Here is a 13,905-nt window from a genome sequence, read left to right on the forward strand (position 1 = left end):
CAGTTCATATGAAAGCTGCACATTTCCCTTCTTTTGCTTCTGATTCTTTGACTGCTTCTGTCAAGCCAATACTTCTCAGAGTGACTGCCATTGAAATCCCCTTTATTTCACATCTGTTGGGAAGAACTATCTTTTTCTTTCTTTCTTTATGGTGTCAATTTGTGGAATTTGTTGACTGTGTAACACAATGACTGAAAACATCCATGACTATTTTGCAGAGGGTTCTCTGGACCCAGACTATCACATCTGCCCTCAGCTTTGTCACCCTTAAAGGTGAAGTGTGTAATTTTTTCGATGTTAAAATACTTTCTCCTATCCCAGGCTAATGTGCAGAGACAACTATAAATAAGCTATTCATAAGCTGATTTCCTGAAGAGTGGAAACATGGTGGCTCGGTGCCACTTTCAGAACTTTGCTATATTCGAGCGGTTCAATATATCATCTTTTGGTTCTACCAGTGGCGTGATTTAGGGGGTCTTTGTCCAAACTTTCAGTCAGGTGGTGGTGTGAGAGCTGGTATTGGGTAAAACCTATTCGAAAACAGTGATTTATAATATTTTTATTTATGGCACAAATGACACACTGCAGTGTTAACTTGAGTAATTTGTGGTCATCCATCCAAACCAACCTTAACCTTATGTAGTACTGGCTTATGTCGTTTTTTTATTACCTAAATTATATGTGTGTTTTGGCTTTTAAGGAACTGCTGTACACTGTACAAATGAGTTCCTAAATAATGATATGCTAATAATAATGAAAGTTAATCAATCCTTTCCTCCGATCATGTAATTACAGGTTGGTGTGTAGCATTTATCTTTATTAATCAGCTTCCACTTGTGTGTGAGTTGCATTAATTAAACTATGTACACAGTTCAATGTACTGAACACGTCGGTCCTTGTCTCTTATTAATTGTAACCACAGCCTGCTAATCATCACGATAGGACTGGTAGTTATGTGCAGAATTTTCATTAGGCAGAATAGGCTCTGATTATCTGATTATTAGCGTGTGTGTGTGTGTGTGTGTGTGTGTGTGTGTGTGTGTGTGTGTGTGTGGTGTTCAGGCAAATATGGGGACAAAATGTTTAGCTGAAGGTGCCTTTGTATCATTGAAGATGAATCTCATCTCAGTTTAATTTAATGCTTCGAGTTTTTTTGTTTTTTTTTAAATGAAAACACTCAAGAAAATGAAAGTGGATAGTTTTAGGACCCGCACTTAGAGAAGGAGCTCATTAATGCTTCAAAATGCAGTTGAAGTGGAGAAAACACTCAACATACCTTTTTATAGCTAACACCCTTGGCAAAATGAAACTCACTGGGGCAATTTCACTTTTGCGTATGTTATTTCAGTGCCAAAAATTGGTTGCACTGTACAGTTTTTAACAATTTTATAGTCTGTTGTAAGGCTCTTTGACCGATAATTGCGAAAAGTTTCTACAAACATGTCTATTAAAGAACCAATCAGATAAAAAAATAAAAAATAAATGAGAGTGAAAGAGAGATGTTCTATAGCAAATATTAATACTAGCTTGTCTGTATGACATGCAGCATTAATACTGTATCTTGCTTCGGTTTGAGTTACCATTTCAATTTCATGTGTCAATGAAGGATTCAAATGACTGCACCACACTCTACTGTTTGAGCTACAGTAATGCAATACAAAAGATAATTGATGATGGGATTTTAAGATCTCACCGGATACATCTTATAGCCTACATCTGTTTGATTAAAGGGATACTTCTCCTTAGAATGAAAATTCTGTTACTCACCCTCAAGTTGTTCCAAACCTGTATGGATTTCTTCTGCTACACATAAAAGAAGATATTTTGAAGAATGTCGGTAACCAAACAGTTAATGGGCCCCATTGACTTTCATAGTATTTTTCTCTCTCTATTTGGAAGTCAATGGGGCCCATCAACTGATTGGATACTGACATTCTTCAAAATATCTTCTTTTGTGTTCTGCAGACGAAAGAAATTCATACAGGTTTGGAACAACTTGAGGGTGAGTATATGACATAATTTTCATTTTTGGGTGAACTACCCCTCTAATAACGATCATAAAATTCAAGTCAAGTCTCTTTTTTTAACACCTTACAACAACCTTACAGCAGTAATAGGTAAATAACAGTGAGAATGTTGCTAAATTAATCCGTTATGAAACAAATTAAATTTCTGCTGTAAAGCAGATCTACAGAAGATAATCTCATTATTCAGCTCAAGTTAGTTCAGTGTTGATTCAGTTCTGTTCAATAAATGAGTCATCTTCAATTGTGAAACAACTTCAAAGTCAGCTTCTCAGAAAACAATAGTCTCATTATCCAGCTAAATTCACAATTTATTGCATATTGGGCTATGAACGTGTGCTGAAAGCAGGTGGTAAATGTACGTTCATTTCACAGGCCATGGTTACATTTCTTATTGATCAGAAGCAGTAGTTCATTAAAACACACAAGTTCCTGTCTCAATGACACCAACAATTCCACGGACATGGGTTTGATTCCCAGAGAACGCATGAACTTGGTAAAATGTATACCTCGGACACAATCTAAGTTGATTTGGATAAAAGCTTCTGCCAAATTTAAACATATATAGCATTTTCAACATGACAAAGAGCCATTTCAGATTCATTCCCATTCATGACGCTGTTCAGTGCCAGTAAAGTACACCAGAACAATGTAATCTGCTGCATCCTACACAACCTAGCACTCAGAAAGCACATGAAAGATGGCAAGCAAATAGTTTTTAGCACAGATGTTTTGGTCATGCTTGCACTGTTACCCGATTTGCTTAAATCATTTAGAGAATTAGATGTTTAAACAACACAGACAGCATGGGTAATAAACAGCGCGATTCAATCTTAGAGAATCTACTCTCTCTTACTTTCTGTCCTTCCTTTGTTTCTTTACCTCTTCTCCATCTTCAGCTCTCTTCTTCCTACTGTTTTACATTAAAGAATAATGTGTGTGAGGGAGAAGCAGCAGGCAAACGCAATAAAACACATAGCTGACAAGATCTTAATTGAGCTTCTGGATTCAGCTCAAGAACTCACAAAAAAATCTAATAAGAGCACGGCGAAGTGAGGGAAGGAGGAGGGAACGGGATGGAGGGCATGGGGAAATGTATTAGTGGGAGGAGAGAAAGATGGTGAATGAGAGATGGTGAGCGGGAATGCAAGAGTGAGTTGCTGCAAAAGTTAAGAGGAGAGCAGGAGGCCAGAGAAAGGTGAAGAATTCAGGAGATCCATGAATCAATACACACATCATCAATAATAAAAGCTAAAGGTTGATCAGTCAAGCTGACATTGAATTAATGGATTGAGAGAAACACGAGGAGAGGAAAAGCGTTGAAAAATCCTGAGCTGGGAAGGAAGATTAAAAAGAGGCAATCTGTAATACTTTCGGATTCAGAACACTTTCTTCTGAGTGTGTGCAGTGTGCTTATATACTATAGGAATGCACGTCTCTTTGTAGAACAGAAAACCCCAACGTCAACCAAATAATTTTTTATCCTCTCAAAAAAATTATTTCTCTCTCCCTCCCCCTCTCTCTCTCTCTCTCTCTCTCTCTCTCTCTCTCTCTCTGTTCCTCACACAGAAGAAGATAAGGGTTATTGATTAAGCCTGCTTTAATTTAATGTATCTGTCAGTTTTAATTGAACAAAGATGAATGAATGTATAATGAAGTCAGTGGGTGGTGAAAGTGGAGAAACTGAGGTATCACAGCCACAATAATAGTCTGTTCTTCTTGAGGTTGACACAGGGGCTTATATATATATAGGCCTATATACATATACACACACAAATAAACAGTTTGTGTGTGTGTGTGTAGTGTTGAGACTCTAAAACGAATAAAAATATAATATCTAAATAATATATCACTCATCTACTCTCTCCTTGCTTTTCAGTCTGTCTCAGATTTGATATCCCTAACCAAAATCAAATATTTTACTATAGTGAGTAGACTTAGTTAGACCTCTGCATATTTTCTCATTTTAATAAGAATATTGTAATGTTGCATTTTCCTTAGCTTTTTCAGGACATTTTTTGTTTTCATTTTACAAAACCTTACATTTTACAGCTCAAAAGTCAGGTCAGCAAATGTATTGTGCACCAGGTAAATGGTTCACAGATAAATCAATTCATTTAAAATAATTAACTCCAGATTTGTTTATTAAATCAATATGGTCAGTTTATCATATTATAATTATTTCCACAAATGATGCATTAAATTCAAAAGTGACAGTATAGACATTTATAAAGTTACAAAAGATTTATAATTCAAACAAATAATGTTCTTTTTAACTTTCTATTCATCAAAGAATCCTGAAAAAGTGGTTTCCACGAAAAATATTATAGGCAGCACAACATTGATAATAATAAGAAATGCTACTTGAGAACCAAATCAGCATATTTGAATGATTTCCGGAGGATGATGTGACACTGAAGACTGGAGAAATGGCTGCTAAATTTAGCTTTGCCATCACAGGAATTAATTGCATTTAAAAATAAAATTATACATATACATATATATATATATATATATATATATATATATATATATATATATATATATATATTATTTTAAATATTTCACAAAAAGAGTTTATTTTATAATCTTACTGACCCCGAACTTTTGAACAGTTGTGTATTGTGCTACTTCACATAATACCATGACACGCAAGTATGAATATAATTTCTGTGCTGGATAGTGGCGACCAGTTTCAGTGTACTTGTTATTGTGCAGTTCTTATTATAGCTCAAGTTTGTTGTTACTGCTGTATCTCTCTGTATTATTTTCTCAATTTGTTTATCAATTATGAAGCAGTTATTCTCAATCCTGTACTTAAAGTTTCCACCCCATTGGCATTTACATTAACACTACAAAACGTCATTATTACTGCATGAAATGATGTATTTTGGGTGTGTGCTTGTTTACTGTATGTCAGGATTATGCAAATCCCGGCGTGAATTACAGATGAATACACATGAGTTCATTAAACTGAAATTCTTGTTGTTTGGAGTCATAGTTTCACAGCTTGTGTATGTGATTCAGAGTAATTAAAATAGAAATTATGTTAGTGTGTTTGAAGCGACGACAGTGTTTTTGAGCTAAGTGTCTCCTGTGTCTATTTTTCTCTCTCTACAGGAAAATAATTGAGGTGAAAATTATAGATGATGAAGAGTATGAAAAGAACAAAGCCTTCAGCATTGAGTTAGGAGAGCCTGTGCTACTCGAGATTGGACAAAAACACGGTAAATTGTGTAAATATGTGGGTGCACGTATATTCAAACATGTCTGATTGTTAGTTATGGAATATTCAGAGCTGAATTGAAAGGCCTTTCAATAAAATTTCTGAAATTGAATTAAATTTAAATGGTGCATTAAGCGATTTCTGAGAAACACTGTTGATATTTGAAATCACCAAAACAAACACGCCCCTACCCAAAAGCGTCACACCCCTATATTGATAGCTCCGCCCCAAATTCACAAACACACTATGCAACACAGGCCTCTCCCCCATCATGACTGTATACGCCCCTCACTTTTGATTGGCTACAAGTGTGTTTTGGTGCTCAGTCTGATTCACTTTCCTCAGAATTCACTTACTGAACCGACGTGACGTAGCAAACCCTGTATAGCAAAATCTCTTATTCTTATTCTTGCAAAATTGTAAAAATGTAAAAAAAAAAAAGTAATTTCATCCATAACAAAGAATAACAGAATTATGGAAGCTTGTTTCTGACACAAAATAAAAAAGGTAATTATTTCTCTCACAATTCTGACTTTTTTCCTCACAATTGCGAGTTTACATCTTTCAATTCTGACTTTTTATCTCAGAATTGTGTGATATAAAGTCGCAATTGTGAGTTATAAAGTCAGAATTGCGTGATATGAAGTCGCATTGCGTGTTATAACCTCAGAATTGTGAGGAAAAAAAGTCGTCCTTAGAATTGGACTTTATAACTCGCAATTGTGCATGTTTATATCTCACAATTCTGACTTTATAACACGCAATTGGGAGATATAAAGTCAGAACTGTGAGATATAAAGTCGCAATTGCGTGTTATAAACTCAGAACTGCGAGATATAAACTCGCAATTGTGAGATATAAACTACCAATTGCGAGAAATAAACTTGCAATTCTGACTTTATAACAAGGAATTGTGTTTATATTCAGCAATTAGGACTTTATAACACGCAATTGTAAGTGTATATCTCGCAGTTCTGACTTTATAATATGCAATTGCGACTTTATATCTCGCAATTCTGACTTTATTTCTCATTGTTAGAATTGTAAACTCGCAATCGTGCGATAAAATGTCGCATTTATCTTTTAAAATGTTTTATTCAGTGGCGGAAATAAGCTTCCATACAAAATTGGTCAAATTAGTCATTAGTAAAGGTTACGTTTTTGTGTGGACATCTTTTGTGTGTGGATCTTCAATTTACCATCCATTATTCTCACAATTTCACACTTTTGCTAATCGGATTGATGGTAATAAGAGACTGCTTGCTAGTTAGCCATTGGATCACAGCAGACGGACACAGCCGAATGTCTCCCGCTTTATTTACACCAGCAGTTGCCTTTGTACCACTTTCTGCTGCACACAGACAATAACATAAATAAAGCGTGCAAATGAGCGGTGCTGTCGAAGCTGCGAATGAAATGATTGTGGGGGTCATTTAATGAGGAGAACACGAACAAAGTAATGAAAGATGAAAGGTTACAGATAAAAGAAAGGAAAAGGGCTAAATTAAAAAACAGAAGTGGACGAATCGAGCGTTCAGGATGAACAGTGAATACATAATGCTCTTTTAAGCTTAAAGACGTGGTTTTAATGGAATGAAAATGAACTAGTTCACCCTTTCTCTTTGCATGCATCTTTTCATATCCTTTGGCATAGTAAATAATGTGTACTGTAGGAGATATGTTTACAGGAAGGTATTAGACACTAATACCTGCAGGCTGTGAAGTTTTTTACCTCAGGAAAAAGTGGGCTGTCTCTATATCACCTCATGTTAGCAGTGTGACTGGAGGCCATCACTATTCTCTACATTATTCATACAGCCTTCTCCACCAATGACCCTTCAATCATAAACGCCTTATTTTGCTATTCAATTAGCATAGTGACGCTCATAAGATTTATGAAATTTCCTGCTTGTCAGTTTTATAAATTTGAGAAGTGTATCTTTCCATCTAGCCATCAGTCACAGTTATACTGAACCTGGTTATTTCCTCTGATTATCTTCATGAGATTTAATATCTACATTCTATAGCTGGAGAAATATATAGGGAATATGTTTCTAACATACTGTTATTCTTTGTCTACTTTGTCATGTTTGTGTATGTGTGTACTGTAGGGGACTCTAATGAAAACAAGCCGGAGATTGGGGCGGATGAAGAGGAAGTAGCTAAAATGGGATGTCCTAGTCTGGGAGAACATATCCGATTGGAGGTGGTGATTGAAGAGTCCTATGAGTTTAAGGTAGGACTTCCTCTATCTCCTTTAAGTTGAGTAACAATGCAAAATGAGTTACGATTTTTTTTTATTTAGCAATGCATGGTGATTAATGTGAAATATTTAAGCAGTACCACTACAGCCATGCTAATATTCAGTGAGTGTGAACAATTCAATATATATATAAATTATAATTTCTCCACCAACAAAATAGTTCCAAGCAAAGCATTGAACTGTGCAACGCACAGAGACTGAACGCAGATCTTGAAAAGTTTTTAAAATGTGGCTGCGTGTGTGCGTTAAACTATAATGACCAAAAATAAAATGTATTATAAATTAGGCTGAACAAGTAGTTTGTTGAGGGTTGATTTTTGAAGGACTACACGCCTGCGCATATACATGTATTCAAACGTGCATACCAATTGACCGAACACGTGATGTGCATGTGCGCGCCGTCGGCGTTTTCGCGGCTTTGCGTTTTTTAGGTTTGCGCAGAGAAAAAGGATAATCGTTTGCACCTTCGAACCTATTTCAGGGAGTGCGTTCTCGAGACACCAGGCACTTTTTGTACGGATTAGCGTGTTAAGGGTTTTCTGTTTGAACGGTGTCGTGTTAGCGGCCCCTAAGTTAATGACTAATGATCTTCGCAACTTCACTGTTACGCTAATTTCTATTATCACTGTAAAGCTGCTTTGAAACAATCCATACTGTTAAAAGCACTAAAAAAATGAAGGTGACTTGACTTGACTTGTGTGTGTGTGTGTGTGTGTAGAATACGGTGGATAAGCTCATTAAGAAGACTAACCTGGCTCTGGTAGTCGGCAGCAGTAGCTGGAGAGAGCAGTTTGTTAGCGCTGTTACTGTGAGCGCAGGTAAGCTACTTCCTGTTTGTTCATCCTTTACATTTTGTCACATGGGCATCATTGAGGCACCTGTACAAGTATGAATATGCATTAATGTGAACACATTCAATTAATCAAAAGAGGCTGCAAATACATTTATAATGTTACAAAATATTTATATTTAAAATAAATGCTGTTCTTTTGAACTTTCTATTCATTCTTTCTTTCTAAGCAGCAAAATAAGAAATGAAAATAAATGTTTCTTTAGCACCAAATAATCATATTAGAATGATTTATGAAGGATCATGTGACTGAAGACTGGAGTAATAATGCTAAAAATTCAGCTTTGCCATCACTAGAATATATGATCAAACATTTCAATATATATTAAACATTTTAAATAGATATTTTCCCTGGTTCTCTGAAATATACATTATAATATATATTTGAAAACACATTAAAATGGAAAACAGCTATTTTAAATTGTAAAAAAAAAATGTTTTTTAAGTATGTTCCTTGAGGTTCGATGATAATAATATTAAGTATTTTGCACAAATATAAAACATGAATAAAACATGAAATACAAAAAAAAAAAGAAAAGATTATTTATAAAAGTCCAGGGGAACACAGACTGGGATCATGACACATTGCATATCAACGCCCACTCTCTATGTGTTTTGAAAACATTATCCAGATAAAAGCATAATTTACATACAAAGCATAATGGAATCTTTTACTTATAATTTACAATGTGGCTGTCAGATCCAATACAGTTGGCTGCTACAAATTTCTACAAAAAGTGACAAAAAGGGTGCAAAGATGTTCTTTTACGAGGCACATTTCCGTACAGTTTTAACTCTCTAATGCCCACTAACCCAATCTCCTCATCTCTCTGTGAACTCTCAGGTGATGACAATGAGGAGGAGAGCGGTGAAGAGCGTCTTCCGTCCTGCTTTGATTATATCATGCACTTCCTCACAGTCTTCTGGAAGGTTCTGTTTGCCTTCGTCCCGCCAACAGAGTACTGGAACGGATGGGCATGCTTCATTGTGTCCATCTGTCTGATCGGTGCGTTGACGGCGGTCACAGGAGATCTCGCTTCTCACTTCGGGTGCACTATTGGTCTGAAGGATTCAGTCACCGCCGTGGTCTTTGTTGCCTTGGGGACATCTGTCCCAGGTAAGTGTCCAAGTTACCATATAATACAGAGACATAGTTTCTCCTTTCCCTTTACATGTCAGAGAGAATTCATTAATTTAGGGATTAAACAGAATATACTGTTATTACAGTATAAAAATCATAACGTCTATGGAGAGTCCCCACAAAGATAGCGAACGTGTGTGTGTGTGTTTGACTAGTTGCTATATCACCAGTGTTGTTATTAACTACAACTAAAGAAAATAATAATAATTGTTTTCATTAATTAAAGTTGAAATAAAATAAAATATAGATATGAGATGAAAACTTAAAAAGAAAAAGTTTAACAAAGTAGTAAAACTACTAAAACTAAGATTAATTAAAGCAAAACAGAAAAAATAACTAAAAATATAAAAATAAAAGCTCATTCAAAATATGAACAAATGCTATAATAGTACATAGACAATACTAAAATAACACTTTAGCTGTGTCACATTTGTCGGTGACATACAGTACGTCATAAAAGATGCCTTATTTCAGAACCGTAACCATTATAAAATTGACTGTTATTCCTGAAGCGTAAAAAGTTTTTTGATTTTGGAATATTTTGGTCAGTTTACTGAAATGAAGCGGCCTCAATGACGTACGCGGCCTACAAAAGCGACCTCTGGAGGACGCAGCCTTTGAAATGAGACAGCTTGTTATTCTACATAAATGCTCGGCTGTATTACCTAGCAGACGCTTTTCATCATCATAGACCAGGTTTATGAATTTGGCCGTGTGTGTTTGTTATGTTTGCATCTGGTGTATCAGTACATGTCTGTACTATATGTGTGTCTACTTGTTTTTTCTTTGATTCTTTCCAGTGCACTTCACCTGAACCGTGTCTGTTTTTTCTCTCTTCCTCCTTTTTCTTTCTCTTCCTTTTTTCTCAGTTCCTCTTTTGCTTCTGTCTTTTGTTTACCCCTTTCCCATTCATTGACCTCTCTTTCTGATTCTTCTCACTTCAACTTTCAGTCAAACCCTGTTCTCTTTTTCATTCATTTCATTTCATTTCATCTCAACAACAAGATCTTGCAGTTCAAATTGTAATTGTATTAGTCTGATGATAATTTAATTCTGTCTCTTTTTGCACAGACACTTTTGCCAGTAAGGTTGCTGCCATCCAAGACCAGTATGCTGACGCCTCCATTGGTAATGTGACGGGCAGCAACGCTGTCAATGTTTTCCTGGGCATCGGTGTGGCGTGGACCATTGCTGCTGTATACTGGCGTACCAAAGGCAAACCCTTCCTCGTGGAGCCGGGCTCTCTGGCCTTCTCCGTCACACTCTTCACTGTGATGGCTGTGGTGGGTGTCAGTGTGCTGATGTATCGCCGGCGCCCCTCAGTGGCTGGAGGAGAGCTCGGCGGTCCACGGACTTGCAAGATATTTACATCCTTGCTTTTCGTTTGCCTCTGGCTGATCTATATCCTGTTGGCCTCGCTGGAAGCATACTGCCACATCCCTGGATTCTAAGGCAGCAAGGCCTCATATTATTTAAGCTTTTTGAGAGGAATATGAATGGCCACTGAAGGAGCGTTTTTTTTTTTGTATTTATTCAATATTTATCTTAACTTTTATTACGTCTGATAAGTCAGTTTTTGTAATTTTCCATTTTCTTCCTTAAAGGGATAGTTCACCCAAAAAAAAATAAAAAAAATCATCATTTACAGCTTCCCATAGAATAAAAAAAGTAATTTGTTTTAAAAAAATGTCGATGATGATGTTGATGACAGTTTTTTTCCCCGTAATTTTTTGGGATAAACTGTCCCTTTCAATCAGTTTGAATGCAGTATCTTAAACATCATTTCTTGTTCCCTTGCCTTACACTTATACGTCTCTCAGTGCTGTCTTAAATTTTTCCAAACCTCTAACCAAATTACTTTCTTTCTCTTTTTTTGTACTCCCGTTTGAGCCAATCCGAGCTTTCGGTAACTAAATGAAGGGGTTTACTTTTTTGGACTCTTTTTTATGTTATGTGTCAGTATTACTCTAATGTAACTGTAATGATAATATTTTAAAAGACATTTTAAACGAACAGAGTGATCAAAAATGAACTTAAAGTTATTAAGAGCAGACTAAACAAACTGAATGGACTTACTATTTTTTTGTATAAGAAGAAAAGCATGTTTCAGGACTTAATAAGAATCGGACATACGGTCTGAAAAGCATGTCGAGTTCATAACTAATCATATATCATGAACGAAGGCTGACATTTTTGGGAAGGCAAATAGAAGAAAGGAATGAAATTCAAAAAAAAGTGTGGAAAATGGACTGGAACAATCCCAAAGAGGACAGAAGAGCAATTGGAAAATAATGACAGTGACGGTGCTGAATATCATTAAAAATCATTATAATTTAAACGTGTGTGTGCGTGCGTGCGTGAGAGAGAGAACCCAACCAAGAATAAACAGCTCATCTGATGTTCTCTTGAAATAACAACCACGTAATTGATGTAATTAGCTGTCTGTATCTATCTGTATTTGTCTTGTCCCATGATGGTCCCACTCCTTGACATTAATGTTCCATAGGAAACACTAGCAGTTAACATGATGTGACATCTGACATGGTGACAAATGCTTTTACTGACTGTATACCACACTGTATCCCTTATTTCGCCCAAAAATTACAAATCTGAGCATTTACTCACCCTCATGTCATTCCAAACCCATATGACCCGTGGAACCAAAAAGGAGATGTTTAGCAGAATGTTCATGCTGCTCTTTTCTGTACAACATAAGCCGACATAAGCAGATAAATATTTCAAGTTTAAATATAGAAAATGAAGTAAGTACTGAAATCAATGTACTTATAAGTATACTATTTCACTAAATTAACCCACTTTTTAGTTTATAAAGTATACAGATAAGTGTAGTAAACTTTGAGTACACAACTAGTTTAAATCTAAAATAAAAACAATTATTGCAACTATACTACAAGTGAACTTGAGTAATAGTTAGTTTAGTAGCTATAAACTTCTAGCCCACCTTTTAATTTATGAAAGTGCATATTGAAACTATTCATTTTAAAGAAATGTAAAACTGCAAGTATACCTGTTTTCTTCAAATGAACTTAAGGTCTTAAGTATACATAAGGATCATTTTGTCTGATAAATACATAAAAAAATTGCAACTAAAATAAGTATACTCTAAATTTTAGTTAAAAATCGTATAGGCTACTGATAGCGCACTTGAATAAACTTCTTTTTTTTTTTATAAGGGCAGGTGAAGCTCCAAAAAAAGGGGCTTAAACGCACTACAAAAGTACTGTAGTCCATAAGAGTAATACAAATGAAACCATATGGTGGAAGGGAACATTTTCAGTCTGTTCCTCACACAAAGTTTAGCCTGAGTGTGTCTACAGAATATAGCATGCAAGTCACACTGACTACTTTTATAGTGCTTTTTGTTTGTTTTTGGACTAAAAATATGGGTTTAGAATGAAATGAGGGTGAATGAAAAGAGAAAACTCTTAATTGCAACAACCGCAACTACTTTTATTTATCTGTATGGGTTGTTTTATTATGTCTGCCACAGTGAATTTTCAGTTGTTACTTTTTCAGTGTTCACTGTCTGTCTATCAGTTTCTGACTGCTGTGTAATTATTCTGTGAGACATTTAAGGAGTTGGTGGGAGGCTCTGGCATGCTGAATGATGGAGAGCACAGAAAAAGAATGAATGAGACAGATTTAGCGGTAGCGTAGAAATGTAGCTCTCACAAGTAGCTTCTATCCTCGGTCTAGTACAGTATTTGGAGTGAGAGAAAGTGCACACAGAGTATTTTTAGTATTATCTTGTTGCTAGGCGACCCGCCCAGAGAGTCATTGTCTTGTCTAGGCCCAGTGACGAGTGTGTGTGTGTGTGTGTGTGTGTGTGTGTGTGTGTGTGTGTGTGTGTGTGTGTGTGTGTGTGTGTGTGTGTGTGTGTGTGTGTGTGTGTGTGTGTGTGTGTGTGTGTGTGTGTGTGTGTGTGTGTGTGTGTGTGTGTGTGTTTCTGTATATGTGTAAGACCCACTTATTTAAATCTATTTATGGCTTAAATCAGTGAATAGACCGATTTAACTTATACTAACCTATGTTTAGTGGGGGTTTCACCTGAACAAAAAAGATTTAGCTTTTTATAATGTGGTTAGCGAAAAGATAATCATTGAGTTCAGTTATGATCGTGTAATTGACTTGACATAATTGATGATCAGTAACGATCACGCCAGCCCATGCGGTCACAAGGATCAACCATCATCAGTAATGAATCCCACATCAGACTGACATACAGCAGAAGGGTGTGCACATAATCGCTTTATAGGATCACCGTTTTCTCTCTCTCTCTGTCAGGTTAGTCTTGTAGCAATTGAAGTGCAATCCCAAATGTCACACTGAAAAGCAGCCATCGTAATTGGATTAAGCAGTCTGGCCAGAGAGAGAGAGAAA

At 36.0% G+C, this 13,905-nt stretch overlaps 1 protein-coding gene across 5 annotated transcripts in view; it reads left to right on the top strand.

Moving 5' to 3' along the window:
• The window catches only part of slc8a4b (solute carrier family 8 member 4b), an 89,057-nt gene extending 77,936 nt beyond the window's left edge, over positions 1–11,121 (top strand). For 4 of the 5 annotated variants that reach the window (XM_079604923.1, XM_079604924.1, XM_079604925.1 and 1 more), the window contains 5 exons: positions 5,145–5,251; positions 7,362–7,486; positions 8,232–8,331; positions 9,208–9,480; positions 10,576–11,121. In XM_079604923.1, the coding sequence (XP_079461049.1) occupies positions 5,145–5,251; positions 7,362–7,486; positions 8,232–8,331; positions 9,208–9,480; positions 10,576–10,955 (985 nt within the window). In that variant the 3' untranslated portion in view covers positions 10,956–11,121. The remainder of the gene's footprint in view (positions 1–5,144; positions 5,252–7,361; positions 7,487–8,231; positions 8,332–9,207; positions 9,481–10,575) is intronic. The other variant, XM_079604927.1, reaches the window with a different exon arrangement.
• Positions 11,122–13,905: the final 2,784 nt, after the last annotated feature.

Source organism: Phoxinus phoxinus, assembly GCF_949152265.1.
Source record: "Phoxinus phoxinus genome assembly, chromosome: 2".
Taxonomy (NCBI): Eukaryota; Metazoa; Chordata; class Actinopteri; order Cypriniformes; family Leuciscidae; genus Phoxinus; species Phoxinus phoxinus.